General features: G+C 41.1%; 1 protein-coding gene across 1 annotated transcript in view; it reads right to left on the reverse strand.

The window, feature by feature from the left end:
* Positions 1-282: 282 nt before the first annotated feature.
* The window catches only part of TXK (TXK tyrosine kinase), a 14,331-nt gene continuing 1,261 nt past the window's right edge, over positions 283-13,352 (reverse strand). The window contains exons 4-14 of the mRNA XM_010146622.1: positions 12,287-12,352; positions 11,516-11,570; positions 10,628-10,707; positions 9,317-9,444; positions 8,039-8,104; positions 6,914-7,085; positions 5,981-6,197; positions 5,016-5,080; positions 2,774-2,892; positions 1,702-1,859; positions 283-351 (exon numbers count right to left, since the gene is read on the reverse strand). Coding sequence (XP_010144924.1) covers positions 283-351; positions 1,702-1,859; positions 2,774-2,892; positions 5,016-5,080; positions 5,981-6,197; positions 6,914-7,085; positions 8,039-8,104; positions 9,317-9,444; positions 10,628-10,707; positions 11,516-11,570; positions 12,287-12,352 — 1,195 coding nt within the window. The remainder of the gene's footprint in view (positions 352-1,701; positions 1,860-2,773; positions 2,893-5,015; positions 5,081-5,980; positions 6,198-6,913; positions 7,086-8,038; positions 8,105-9,316; positions 9,445-10,627; positions 10,708-11,515; positions 11,571-12,286; positions 12,353-13,352) is intronic.

A 13,352-nucleotide genomic window follows, 5' to 3' on the forward strand; every position in this document is an offset into this window, starting at 1 on the left:
GTAAGGTGAGTAAGCTTGGTTACTTCTTTCCAGACAGGAGATTTTTCTCCCTGATCATGAAAACAAAGCGTGAAAATGAGAGTCCTGAACCAGTCTCTTGAGGTATCTTTTTCACATGAGTAAAAATCAGGCCAGACCCAAACAGCTGCTTCAATACGTAGGATACTGGTACTGTGATTTAGGTAGGGACTGCTGTAAAAGGCTGAGTTTTCCTGTATAAGCTACATTATTGACATGCTTAATGCTAACCTTTCAGTAAACACATTGGTGTAAAATCTCTGGTTATCCCATCTCTGTTATAGCTGCAAGGGTTTCTGTTAACTCTGCAAAAGTAGGACGTCCTTCAGGTTTCTGAAAAGAAAAGCAGAGGATAGATTTATATTAGCAGATTGGTTAATTATAGCACCAGACTTCAGAAGATGGTTACAAGTACATATGAGCTACCACTTAAAAATTACATTTCATTAATACAGAAGATCAAGTTTATTATTTGAGGAGAAAAAGAACATTTATTCTTCATGACACCAGCAGCATGAACACAGCCCCTTTTCCAAGCATTCCTAGAATTTCTTTATTTCAATTTTGGACCAGAATTCCTGCAGGATTTCTCCCCTGCAATGGGTCACTGGAAAATACTACCTCTCAGAAAACCACAATACTCAGGAACATTTCCTGGGCTGTTGAAAAAGGATCTTCACTGTTGTACTGTTTGATGTATTGCAGCTCAGCATGGAACAAACTCCTGCGTGATGGCAGCCAGGAGAAGGGAGAACTTCCTCCCTATCCTCTCTGCTGGCTGGCATCTGGATGGATATTTGCAGTAAGCAAGCTAGATGCAGTTTAGGTTTCAGTCTCTTAAGCTTTTTTAACTCATGGTCTAAAAAATTCATATAGAGTTAAAAGATGTGCAAGAAAGGAGAGGTAGGATAAAGGAGACAATGGTAGAACGAGGCTTCCCAGGTAGTCTCAGTGTATGCCTGCCTGTTCACATGAAAGCATCGCACACCAAGCTCTTCTGAAAGTACTTTTCACCTAAAATTAAAGATTTGTTTCCTGTAAGCACTAGAGAAGGAGGGACCTTAAGGGATTAGTCAGATGGAGAAGTTGATGAAATCAATGTTTTGATACCAATATAGAAAGAAATAGGTGCTGGAGAAACAGAGAAAGAACATCAAGTACTAAATCAGAGCGGAGAAGGTGAAAGGGGTGCAGCCTAGGAGCTATAGTGATGTACAGAGGTACTGATATACACCGGAAAAATGGGGTTTAAAATCCACATTTAGTGGGCATACCCACTTAGTATATGAACATGTTAAGGTTATCATTCAGAGAAGAGCTAGAGAAAACAATGCATGGTACAGAGGTGTGAAAAAGGTATTGTATTTGACGCAGTAGAGAAGCGAGACAATAGTGACATATTCAAAACCAGGGATGGTCTAGACCAATTGTACCCATGATGTGCTTTCTATTTATCAGGTGCAAAAGTCAAAAGAAACAAAGGCTTGCAAAGAAAGGTTTGTGAAAAGCATAGTGTTTGTTTTCACAAAATACCGAGAGATACCGAGGGTGCCACAGATATGAAAATACCGAGAGATACCGAGGGTGCCACAGATATGAAATAAGGATTCAATGCCTCCTTTCTTAGATTCACTTTACAAATTATTATTAAAGTAATGTCACAGGGAATAAAGGGCAACAAACCTCGTGCCAGCAGCTGTACATGACTTTATACAAAGTCTGTGATGCCAAATGTGGTCGATAGAGTCGGTTACCCTGAGAAATCTCATGGAAAACTTCAGAGTTTGTCTTATTTCCAAAAGGCATTTTGCCTTCTGTGAAAACTTCCCACATCAGTACACCTAGAAGTGAACCAAAATGTTTAGGACAAAACAAAACCCACAAACTGACGAGCTATTTAACAACATTAGAAGAACAAAGACCACTCTTTATTTTTTTGTGTATGGACAAATGCATGAAAATATGGGCAGCCTGTGCTGAATGAAGAGGGTCAACCAAAACCATTTCCAACTAATATAATTCTGCTCTCTTTTAAGGCAGCTAAGATGGTGGTCCCTGAAAGACATTTGGCTAAAGAGAACTTACCAAGCATGCACATTTCAGTCAAAATCTAATTTTTAGCCACAGAGCATTTCTATTGAAAAACTTACTTATCAGAGAATCACAGAATGGGTTGGGTTGGAAGGGACCTTAAAGACCATCTAGTTCCAACCCCCTGCCATGGGCAGGGACACCTTCCACTAGACCAGGTTGCTCAAAGCCTCATCCAGCCTGGCCTTGAACACTTCCGTGGATGGGCCATCTGCAGCTTCTCTGGGCAACCTGTGCCAGTGCCTCACCACCCTCTGCATGAAGAACTTCTTCCTGATATCTAATCTAAACCTCCCCACTTTCAATTTAATCCTGTTACCCCTTGTCCTGTCACTACAGGCCCTTGTAAAAAGCCCCCCCCAGCTTCCTTGTAGCCCCTTCAGGTACTGGAAGGTGCAATAAGGTCTCCCCGGAGCCTTCTCTTCTCCAGGCTGAACAAGCCCAACTCTCTCAGCCTGTCCCCATAGCAGAGGGGCTCCAGCCCTCTGAGCATCTCCGTGGCCTCCTCTGGACTTGCTCCAACTTGTCCATTATAGGCAAGATTTGAAAAATGGAAAGACTAAAGCTTAAGACAGGAAGCATGAGTAAAGAGTTACACTTTCCTAAATCACATCTGTAGTTTTATTGAAGTGTGATATGTTGCTCATTCACCTAATCAACTCACCAAATGACCAGACATCTGATTTGCTACTATATTTTTTGAAATGAAAGACTTCAGGAGATGACCATTTAACTGGAAACTTGGCACCTGAAGAGCTGATATATTCATCATCGATGACATACCTAAAGAATAACAGGGAACAGCATATATTTGAATGATAGTTAAAGGACAAAAAGTCCTAAACATTTCCACAGATGGTTTGTAATTCCATGAAAATACAGTGTCAAATTAGAAACAAGGGAATGTTACCACTGATTTAGTATAAAATCCACATAGATACCCACAGTGGAAGCAATGCACTTAAAGAGATTTCTGTTTAAATGAATGCTCGGAATGGTTCATGAGATGTATGTTGGAATAAAACATTTTAATACCATCCTTATGACTGATGGGATGGTTGTTCTTGTCATCTTTTGGGGATATATTTATAGGACACATCCCTTCACCATGGGCAGGAAAATCAGCAGCGATAAACAATTATTGTCTCTTTCTGAAAGAGTCCACCTTTCCAACCACTTGTACTGGAGCACTAGTGGTAGAGGGCTACACTTCGTAACTGCCTGACTTCACAGATAGGGTGTCTGGCACATTGTTACAGAAGCAACAGAAAAAGAAATGTTCACTACATACAAGGCAACAGTCCTTGCAGGTGCACTGGAAAAGTTATTTTCTCTGTCCAAGCTCATAGGAGCTGACCTCTCAGATAAAATGAAAATTATGTGCTTGATGCAGGCATTTATAGGGCAACATTTTAAAAGGTTACCAGACTGACCCCTACATACATACAAGTTCTGTGTACATTTTCCCAATATTAATGTTCCTGAGTAGATGACAGATGCACTACGCAACACTTGTTCTCACAGAAGGCATAACGCTTTAGCATCTTTTAAAGGAGGCCACCTTGAGAGAAATCATCTCTTTGTCTCCCTTTCCTCATTGTGGATCAGGCACAGAAAGATGAGACGTTATTGGATAAGAAACATACGAAATAACAGTACAAAATAACCAGTAGTGGCAGTTGTGTGAGCTCTGAATAAACAGGCTGGGCAAGATCTGAATAAACAGGCTGGGCAAGATCCCATCACCTCTCCTTGGTCTTCCCAGGGGAGTGACGACCTGTCTTTGAGAGCCAGACCACCGGTTTCCACTTTTTGGCAACAGTGAGCCATTCAGGCTGATTATTCTCAGGCTGAACCCTGACAGTCCCTTGGTCTCTTTCTGTGTTTTCTGGGACATTTGGATGAATCCAGACCCCTGACACTGACCGTACCCTTCTGGGGAGCAGTGCAACCAGTGGGCACTGCCACGGTATAGGACAGCCTTTTGAAAAACAAGTATTCCGTTACAAACTGCTGGGGTGTTGTAATCCTTAGGTTAGAAATAGGGGTCAAAAACGGAAGGGGAAGGTGAGCAGCGTGGCTGTGCTGGTCTAATGACCTGCAGGCGCAAGGTGAATGCCACCACCACCTCTTGCTCAGAGCCACGCATTGCCTTGCAGACTCATCTGCCTCCAAAGTGAGTCAATTCAGTCGTCTGCTCCAGCAGAAAAACCAGCCAGTACAGCAGACAAGTGGAGAGCTTTGTGCTGGGCTCACAAGAGGAAAGCGGGCAGGAGTGGGAGAACCCCTTTGGGCAGCAGCGAGTCACCCCGTGAGCTCAGCTGTAAAATACAGCCCGATCTCCTGTCTGCCAGAGCAGAGCTGCGTTTCCCTGGCCTCTGCTTGTCAGACTGCACTTTGGTCTCCTTCTCCACCCGTCTGGCCCCCCTCATTAAGCAGAAAAACCACTTCCCTGCTAGAGTGGTGCACATCGCCCTCCTCTTCCTGCCATTCCTCCCTGCCTCCGGCCTCATCTACTCAGCCGCTGCCTCCTCTGAAACTCAGCACCAGCACCTGGATCTCTCCCTGGGGACTTTCTGCCCTCCCTGCCGCTCAGAAAAGTTGGGGAACTTGTTTCATCAAGCTTCAGGCAGTCCTGTGTGCGCTGGGCATTTCCCTGCCCATGAACTCCTGAAGTTTACCAGGCACTTGGTTACCTGCCTTACACTCACTGATACCCAGAGGCGGACACAACATCCAGTTCACGGTACAACAGTTAAACAACATCATAATTTCCATCAGAATTAAAAAAATTGACCGCAGTGGGATTCCCCACATCAGCGAAGCAAGCGATGAGGTTAACTCAGGGTGATGCTGCAGCTGACTGAGAATTGGTACTCACTAAACCCGTCTCAACAGCCCCGTACCTCGCCATCCCGAAGTCGGATACTTTAACGATGTGCTCAGCGTTGACTAAACAGTTTCTTGCAGCCTGGGAAAAATGAAAGAAACATATCTGCAATCTGTGCTAAAGCATTTTAAGAGAAATACAATAGATTATTGGTTTTGTTTCTTGCTCAAAAATGTAAGTGAAGCTCTGGCTCTGAGTCAGTGAATATATTTTGCTACTCTGTAGTTACGCATACATAGCACAGATCAATTTAAATCCTTGTAGTATGAGTTGCAGGATTTTTGCATAAACCTGTGTGGTAAAAGAAACTTTAGCCTGCAGAGTCTAGTTATCCAAGCAGATATTTTCCAGAACACTAGCACTGGGACACTCAGCGTGAAGTTAAAAAAAATTGTCTTTTTCATTACCGAAATCAGGAACTCCTTGGGAATTTTTGAGATTTTACTTTTCTTCAGGCAGCTAGGGAGGAGAGCAGGAAAATTTCCTCTCTGCATCCAGATGTGAGCATTGATAAAAAAGCAGAGAGTTAAGAAACAGACTCCTCTCGTATGATTCCCTGTTTATGAGGGTTAGGGCAGAAAAGCCACCCGAATATCGCAGCAGTAGGGAGCAGAAAAAATGTAGATAGAAAAAGATCTTGTTGAAAGAAAAAACCCCTCATTGTTGCTGACCTTTTGCATTGCTGTCATTTTGGTTGTGTTGTGGTCACTGAATGATACTCTTCCGTGGTATGTCCTAACACCAGCCTGCCCCATGCTGATATCCAATATCCTCTGACTTCTCTGGACAATGGATCATTGATCAAGTCCATGGACAAAAATAACAGCTGGAGAGTTGTGGTTTACAGCCAGGAAAACACTGTTGGCTTATTAGATACTGCAGGGCTGAAGTTTTTCAGGACACATTAGTTCTATAAAATGCAGTGTCATGTTCTGTACTGCCAGTATTTACCAAGAATCTCAGAAAAACCCTTGCACTTACTAAATCACGGTGAATAAAGCTGTTTCTTTCCAGGTATTCCATCCCTTCGCACACATCCTGGCACATGCTCAACAGAACGTCTCTGCTGAGCTTCCCTCGCCTTTGCCAAAGGTAGTTGAGCAGGCACCCGTTTTCCATGAATTCGGTCACAACGTAGAGAGGCTTGTGGTGTGTGCACACTCCGTAAAGCTGGACCAGCTTTGGGTGGGAGAGTTTCCTGTTTAAAATCACATTTTAGACAGGCTATCATTTTTCCTTGGCAGGTAACAAGACCTTTGGCTCTCATGATAGTTTTGAAAAATACTTTCAGTGCTTGATAAAATTATTCTTTTCAACTGGCCTGAGAATTGTCCCACTATCTAACACATTTCTGCTGCCAATTTCCTCCAAAACGTTCACTCTTTGAATTCATAACTGTTCATCAGTTATATAAATGCAGTGAATGAGTGCATGATGTGAAATGGAAAGGTCTAGTTATGCCTGCCTTTCCGGCAGCAGGCATGACCCTGCAAGGTTTCTTCTCTTCTGAGCTGTGCCAAGACCTGGTCTGGATGCTTCCCTAATTTGCAAAATTAGCAGAAATTGTAAGATTGTTTCTCAAAAGCTTTAGTTAAGTATGAGCTCTGCCAGTGGTCCTAGAGGCACTGATTTATGGATGAAAGTGTAGTTGTAGGAGCACATTTATTCATCAGCACACTTACTCCCCACTAAGCTCCACAGCACAAAGCAGTGCACCCTCTAATAAAGAAAGATTCTGGCAACGGGCATAGCGAGCGTCTGCTGCAGTCAGATTCAGACCTTTATATCTTCTGTCCTGCACATCCACCATTCCCATCAAACTAGCTTTGTCTGTTTATTTTAACGGAATTAAGTTCTGTTAATTCCTTGGTCATCTCAATGCCAACTATCGGATAGAATAGGTTTTGTACTTACATCATCACTTTAGCCTCCTCGATGAAATCATCTTCCGACATTGCACCTTCATTGATTGTTTTGATGGCCACCTTGATGGTCGCTTTCCATTTACCAAGCTGGACAACTCCAAACTGCCCACGCCCAAGTTCTTTCATGAATGTCAGTTCAGATGGGTTTAATTCCCACTCCCCTATAAAAGCAACGCAATATGTCGTAGCAGTCAGGTCAGCTGTGCTCCAGGAGTCTCGCCTTGCCTAGAGTTCATGCACGCAAAAAACCCACTGCAATTGTTCATCATCTATAGCATGATTTTTAAATATCTGAAAATTTCCACATGCTCATACATGTTTATATGTGAATGTTATTTTACAGCTTGTAGAAAGTGATTAGTGTTTAAACTGCTTAATGTAGGAATGTCTGAGGCTTGAAGATATGGCAAGTGTTTAGCCTTGATTACTTATAAGACCTTTTTTTGGCATTATCATATGTGATTTTTTTAACTCAGAACCAGTTCTGGATGGATACTACTGCTTCAGAAATAGCTACAGGCTGCCTCTATTGAAATAGCCACAATAGTTCTGCCCTTCAGAAATAGTAAGCCTTGAGATTAATGGGAACATAAACAGAGAAGATACACGATTTTGGAGGTTCCTATCATCAGCCAGATAATATTTACTTCCTCATCTATATACACAAAACAGGGATTTATTTCTTGTTTCCTAATACTGTGTAAAATTTCATTCTTATTTCTAAATCTTGCAGAACCAACAATCTCCCCCATAGATAATATTAATTTCAATTTCCTAAGCGTTTCCATGAATCAAATAGCCTTTGGAAAGCTATTAAATGTATCTTTGTGTCTTAAGCTTGCTTACAAAAGTGCAGATAGCTCTGAAATACACTGGTGGTTGTAACCGAAGCACAACAGTCTCTGAACAGAAAGACTCAAGTCAGGTGTCTCGTTTGTTTCTGACACTTTACGAGGAAATGAGTGTCTGTTTCTGGTGAATACGTGGCTGGTTTTGCATTTCTTATTACCGGGAAATTTCGCAGCTACAACTTAGTTATTAGCTGTGTGGTTGTGATCTAAATATTGCCTAGACAGATACCTAAATCTACACCAAAACAAGACAAAAAAATTACCATAACTAAATCCTGCTGTTGCTGGTGAAGTACATCCAACTGGATGTCGGAGACGAGTGATAAGACCTGTAGGGGACAAAGCAGCAATATTCTGTTTACTACTTCATTTTAAAGTACGCTATTTCGTATGTCTTCTCAAACAAAAATATTTGGAATCTGAACTACATTTCATAGTTTGTGAAGTTACTTTTTCTTACAGCTTGTTCGGATAAAACACTACGGTGAAAAGAAATGCCGGAAGGCTATTCCGTAGGGTCCCAACTACAGAAGTATCTACACTTTCATACAACCAGAAGCGATGCTCTTACTTGTTTGTATGATGTTAGTGATCTTAAATAATGCTACGTGAGCACTATAATATTATACCACCCAAGCGGTCTATTCCAGCATGATTTCTCAGGGTTGTTTCCCATCACAAGAAATATCTTGTGTCTGTCCTTCCTTTTCTTTGAATCCATGAGCCAACAGTACCATTGAGTACCTCCCTCACCAAGGACTCCCTGCACTCATTCATTCTTCTAACTGTTATTTTCAGGTCCTTTTCTACTTCATGGGTTTCCTACAATTTCTCTCCCTCAGGCAAAAGGCTCTGTCCATTCCTGCATCTTCCTTCCTCACTAGTGCAAGGGATCTCTGTGGTTTCACATCTACACTCATTCAGGGTAAAATTATTTTATATTGTATTAAAAGGATGGGCAGTGCCAAGATGAAGAGTGTGTTTTAATGCTCAAATTTATTAAAAGCTGCTGTTAGCCACCAATTAGAGGTGGTTGACTCTGGTAGGCTGCAAATCAGTGCTGGAGAGTCCTTGAGTTCCCTAATTCTGCTTTTGATTGTTTGTGGGATGGTTTGGGTTGTTTGTTTTTTTTTTTTTTTTCCAAAATTAGTAAAATGCTGCCTGCTGGTGCTGTTTTTCTGAAATTGCATTCATGCAAGTCACTGCATCGTGGACAAACAAAGAATTGTAATGAAATTCCGTACAAGTGACATTCAGTCAAATATGAGCCACGAGAATACTGAGCGGGTAAATATATTGGGCTTCCAGCTTTGTAAAATTCATTTGATTCATGTAGATGAGCTTGGTACTTTCGCTTCCCCCCTAACACATTCACACTTTGGCAAAAAGGATCAGGGCATATTTGAATTCGTTAGCAGTAGAAAAGCTTTTTTCACTTTTTATAAAGAAAGCATTAGAGAGAGAGTGATTTTCAATCTCTCAAAGTCCCGAGGAGCTTTAAATCATGAGTTATAAAACCTTATTGAGCCTACATGCCTTACCTGCAGCGTTGTGTTGGTGATACTCGATGAGTTCAGGAACAGATGAAAAGACATATCTTTCTGCTACATAATATTGTCCCAAGTGGTTTTTCTTAATTTGATAATGTCGAATGTTTCCACTATGGTTTCTGAAACCAACGGAGGATTATGATTTTCAGTAAAAATGATTTATATTATAAATCTGGTTAAAGTTTACTTGGAAAGATTGTACAGAAATATCTGAAAACTTGGGATACAATTCTCTAATCACAATGGCTGTGTGTAACTGGGGCACTGTTTCAGGGTTTAAAAAAAAAAAAAAAAAAAAAACCAAAAACAAACTCCTGGAGGGATATCTCTCCCAACTTTGGGAGATACTGCACAATATTTTTATTGTACAAGTATTCAGCCTCGTATCACTGCATCCATGAGACACAGCTGTAGCATGTACCAGCTGTTCCTCCCAATTCCACATTTCTTTGAATCTAAGCTTTTAAAATTAAAATGCTCTTCATAACCAAAAAGTTAAAAACATATTCATGTATACTGTGAGATTAAATTTTCTGTTTTTCTCCTCCAAAGGCTCTTCACTGGAACTGTTATTTGGATACATTTACTTTTCCGTATTTCTCCACATTATCTGTCTTTCTTGCTCTCTGTACATTTTGCTGCCCATCTACCTCTACCTGCTGTGAGACTCAAAATGAAAAGGCAAGCTTTTATTTCAGACTGGAGGTGGCTGCTGAAGGTTGGTACCCCACTGCAAACATGAGCCTGTGTTCAGCACAGGGGGTGGCAGGGCGGGCTCCCCACATTTCTGTGGAGGGGAAGGAGGAAGAGGGTGGTGGTAGCAGTGATGCCTTTTCCTGGGTCTTCACCTCCGGCCTGCTCTAAGAGGGAGAGAGGGAAAGCAGACACCACTGATGCAGGAGGATGGAGGAGGGCTGAGGGAGGGGTATAAGGCGGCTTGGGATGGGATAAGTCGGTGCTGTAGGCGATTACTAATGATGTGGGGGAAAGCGAGTCCTGTGGCAGTAAGGTCTTACTGCCACCTTACTTGGGTGGGATGCACGGCGTTCACAGCAGGTTATTTGAGGGTTTCAATCAGTGCAGTTAATCTTGTCTTGGCAGGACATTTGCACGCTGACTCCCAGATCCACTGCCCACCGTTAATTATCTGCATGCAGGGTAATTAACTCGGCATGATCAACACCCCAGTGGTTCCCTGCTCCTGTGCACCACATGTCCAACCCCCCCACTTATCCCAAGGAGTTTGGGGGAAACTCTTCCATCACCTCTTGATTCAAAATCTAACCAGCCAGAGCAACTCACCCTTTAGCCTGTGAATACATGGACAGCGTGAGAAGTCCCTGTTGGCTTGAATTTCTGACAAGAAATGCACCTTCTTTTGACTGAAAAGAAATCCAAGTAGAGTTATTTTCTGGCTTTGAGCTTTAATAAGTCTCCCTTGAGATGGGATTTGCAGCTGATTGATTACCAAATTTGGTGGAATACCTGTGACTACCTGGGAGGAGGATAAAGCAGTGGAGAATGGGAACTGATAGCCAGGTGCATAGCAAAGCAAAATTAACCACGGGAAAATACTAAGTGCCAGACAATTTCTTGGAGTTAAAAATTTAAGGTGAATTATATTCTTCAGTGTGAAGTCATGAAAATTATTTGACTTGAAATTCAAAATTTACACATCACTAGAAAAAAAAACCTGTAAAATGGTTCTATCTGAGATGTTCTTCTCTGGTCCGTCTTGCCCAAGCCCTGTGTTAGTCTGTGAGTAAAGGCCAAATGAGGTTAACTGAGTCAGGTGATTTGGTAACTGATAGACTGTGGAACGCAAAATGGATTGTTTGCTCTATACATAAAGAAGACGCAAGAATTTTGTGAAGCTCTGCTAACCTTGTGAAGTTACTACATTGACCTCAGTCTTCAGTGTTTTATACAAAAGGTGAGCACAGGTAACCGCATGAAATTAAATTTATCTAGCATGGAAAATCTACATCGAATTTGCTGGGGCTACAACTCTGTGAAGTCTGGATAGTCTGCACCGTACGCTTACGCCAGAAACCCTTCTGGTTTAAAGTACTCTCTCTCTCTTTCTGCATACCAAACAGATTTGGAGTTGACTGTGTTAACGGTCTTGATGCCTCTGCTGATAGATCTTTCTAGATATCGTTAGCTCTTTGTATGAATAAGCTGAGTTACCTTCTGGTGCAAGAGAAGTTCTGCCTGGCTTCTATTTATGTTTTTGCAGTACCACCTGCAAGAAGGAGATAACCTATCCTTTAATTTCAGCCAGTAAAAATGAATGTTTGCTCTATTTCAGGAAAATAATCCATCTTAATAGTTGCACTATTCCCAACCCAAAACCCTGAATGGAACTATCATTGTGTATAAGCATCTCTTACTTTGGAATTACTTTATTAAACCATTGTTAATGTGACAACTCTTTTTGCCATTCCCTGTGATTAAATACGTGCTCAAACAAAAGAAAACCCAGGAAACAGGCCAAACTGTGATGAAATTTACAGTCCTGCTCTCCTTGTCCAGCCTCTCTTCCCTGGAATTTTTCAGAATTTTACTCTTTCCTCCAGTAAATGAGGTTGAGGTAACTAAAATTAGCTTCTGGTCGATTCATCACATGTTCACAACAGGAAATGATCAGAATATAGAAGCATGATGAGGTGAGTGTACAGAAATAGGAAACATCTGGATTCTGACATGATTTATGCAAATGATTGTTGTTGAAATGCTCAGTGTCTGTAATTTCATCTTTCATTCTCTGAGCAAATAGTTCCAAACAAAAATGGTTAATTCTAGTACTAAGAGTAATGTCTTGCAACAAAAAAAAAAAAAAAAAGAAGAAAGAGTGCATTTGATAAACACCTCTTCAGGTCTATGGGTCAAGCCCTAAAATGTATCGCTGCAATCGATTTTTAGAAAAAAAGTGCAATCATCATTTTCAAGGGTACTTACTCATATGTTTCTAAATTATTCTTCTTGTTCTCAGTAACATAGTTGCTGGGAATTAGACCTTCATTTCTGAAACAACATATTGGGGATAATGTTATAGTATGGTGTAAAATATTTATAGGATTAAGATACACATCTTTCTTTTGTTGAATCACGAATGTTCGTTATAGCATTGACTATGTCTTTAGATACTGAATCCCAACATAGGAACTGAGTAGAAGTCTGAGTCCTTTCATCCCAGGCACAATCTTTCTGCCCCACAACTGTGGATGGCTACTGAGATGAAAAAATCAGCTGGGATAGGCATTTCGGGAGTGCTGAGAGCAGCATGTTAATGAAAATCTTCAAGTCAAATTGAAAGAAAATGTAGAAAAAAAATATTTCTTATGAATCAGAAGTCATCCTCTTAATTTTTAGCCTATAGAAAGCTTTTATATGACAAATTATAAAGTGCGTGTTTACACTTATATACAAAAAAATAGTCAGCATACTCTTGCTGCAAATGTGAGTTGAGAAAAATAATTTAAAAGTATTTAAATTAAAAGGAGACAGTTATTATATAATGTATAAACATTCCCAACATTCGAGTACAGGATACACTAAAGAAAATGGAAAGGAAAGGGGAATGACATGAAAGAAACAAACATGGACAGGACCCTAACTGAAGTTATTTAGCTCTCTAAAACATCTAGGAATTTTGGACGAGAGATTTTGTTTCAAGCATGTCCTAATAATCTCTATCATCTTTATGAAGTGTTTACACACATACACTGCATTGTAAAGCTCTTGACCATCGCTCAGAGCCCAGTGATTCCCATAGTCCTCAAACGCCCTGATGTTGCTCAGGAAATTATTGAGTCTAGGGCTTTACTCTGAATTCCCAACAGATTCTAGATTCCCCACCCATTTCTGGAGTGCTGAACACTGCTGAAAGTCTGCCCAGTCAATCTGTGTGCCTTGTACATAGATGAACACTTTCAAACCTGCCCCTGAATTGTTGCACATGACTCATTCTATCTGACCACTTTCACAGGGGTTGTTTTAGGCTTTTTTTCTTTCTGTGTAGGGA

The sequence above is a fragment of the Eurypyga helias genome, unplaced genomic scaffold (genome assembly GCF_000690775.1).
Source record: "Eurypyga helias isolate BGI_N326 unplaced genomic scaffold, ASM69077v1 scaffold3062, whole genome shotgun sequence".
In the NCBI taxonomy this organism is placed as follows: domain Eukaryota; kingdom Metazoa; phylum Chordata; class Aves; order Eurypygiformes; family Eurypygidae; genus Eurypyga; species Eurypyga helias.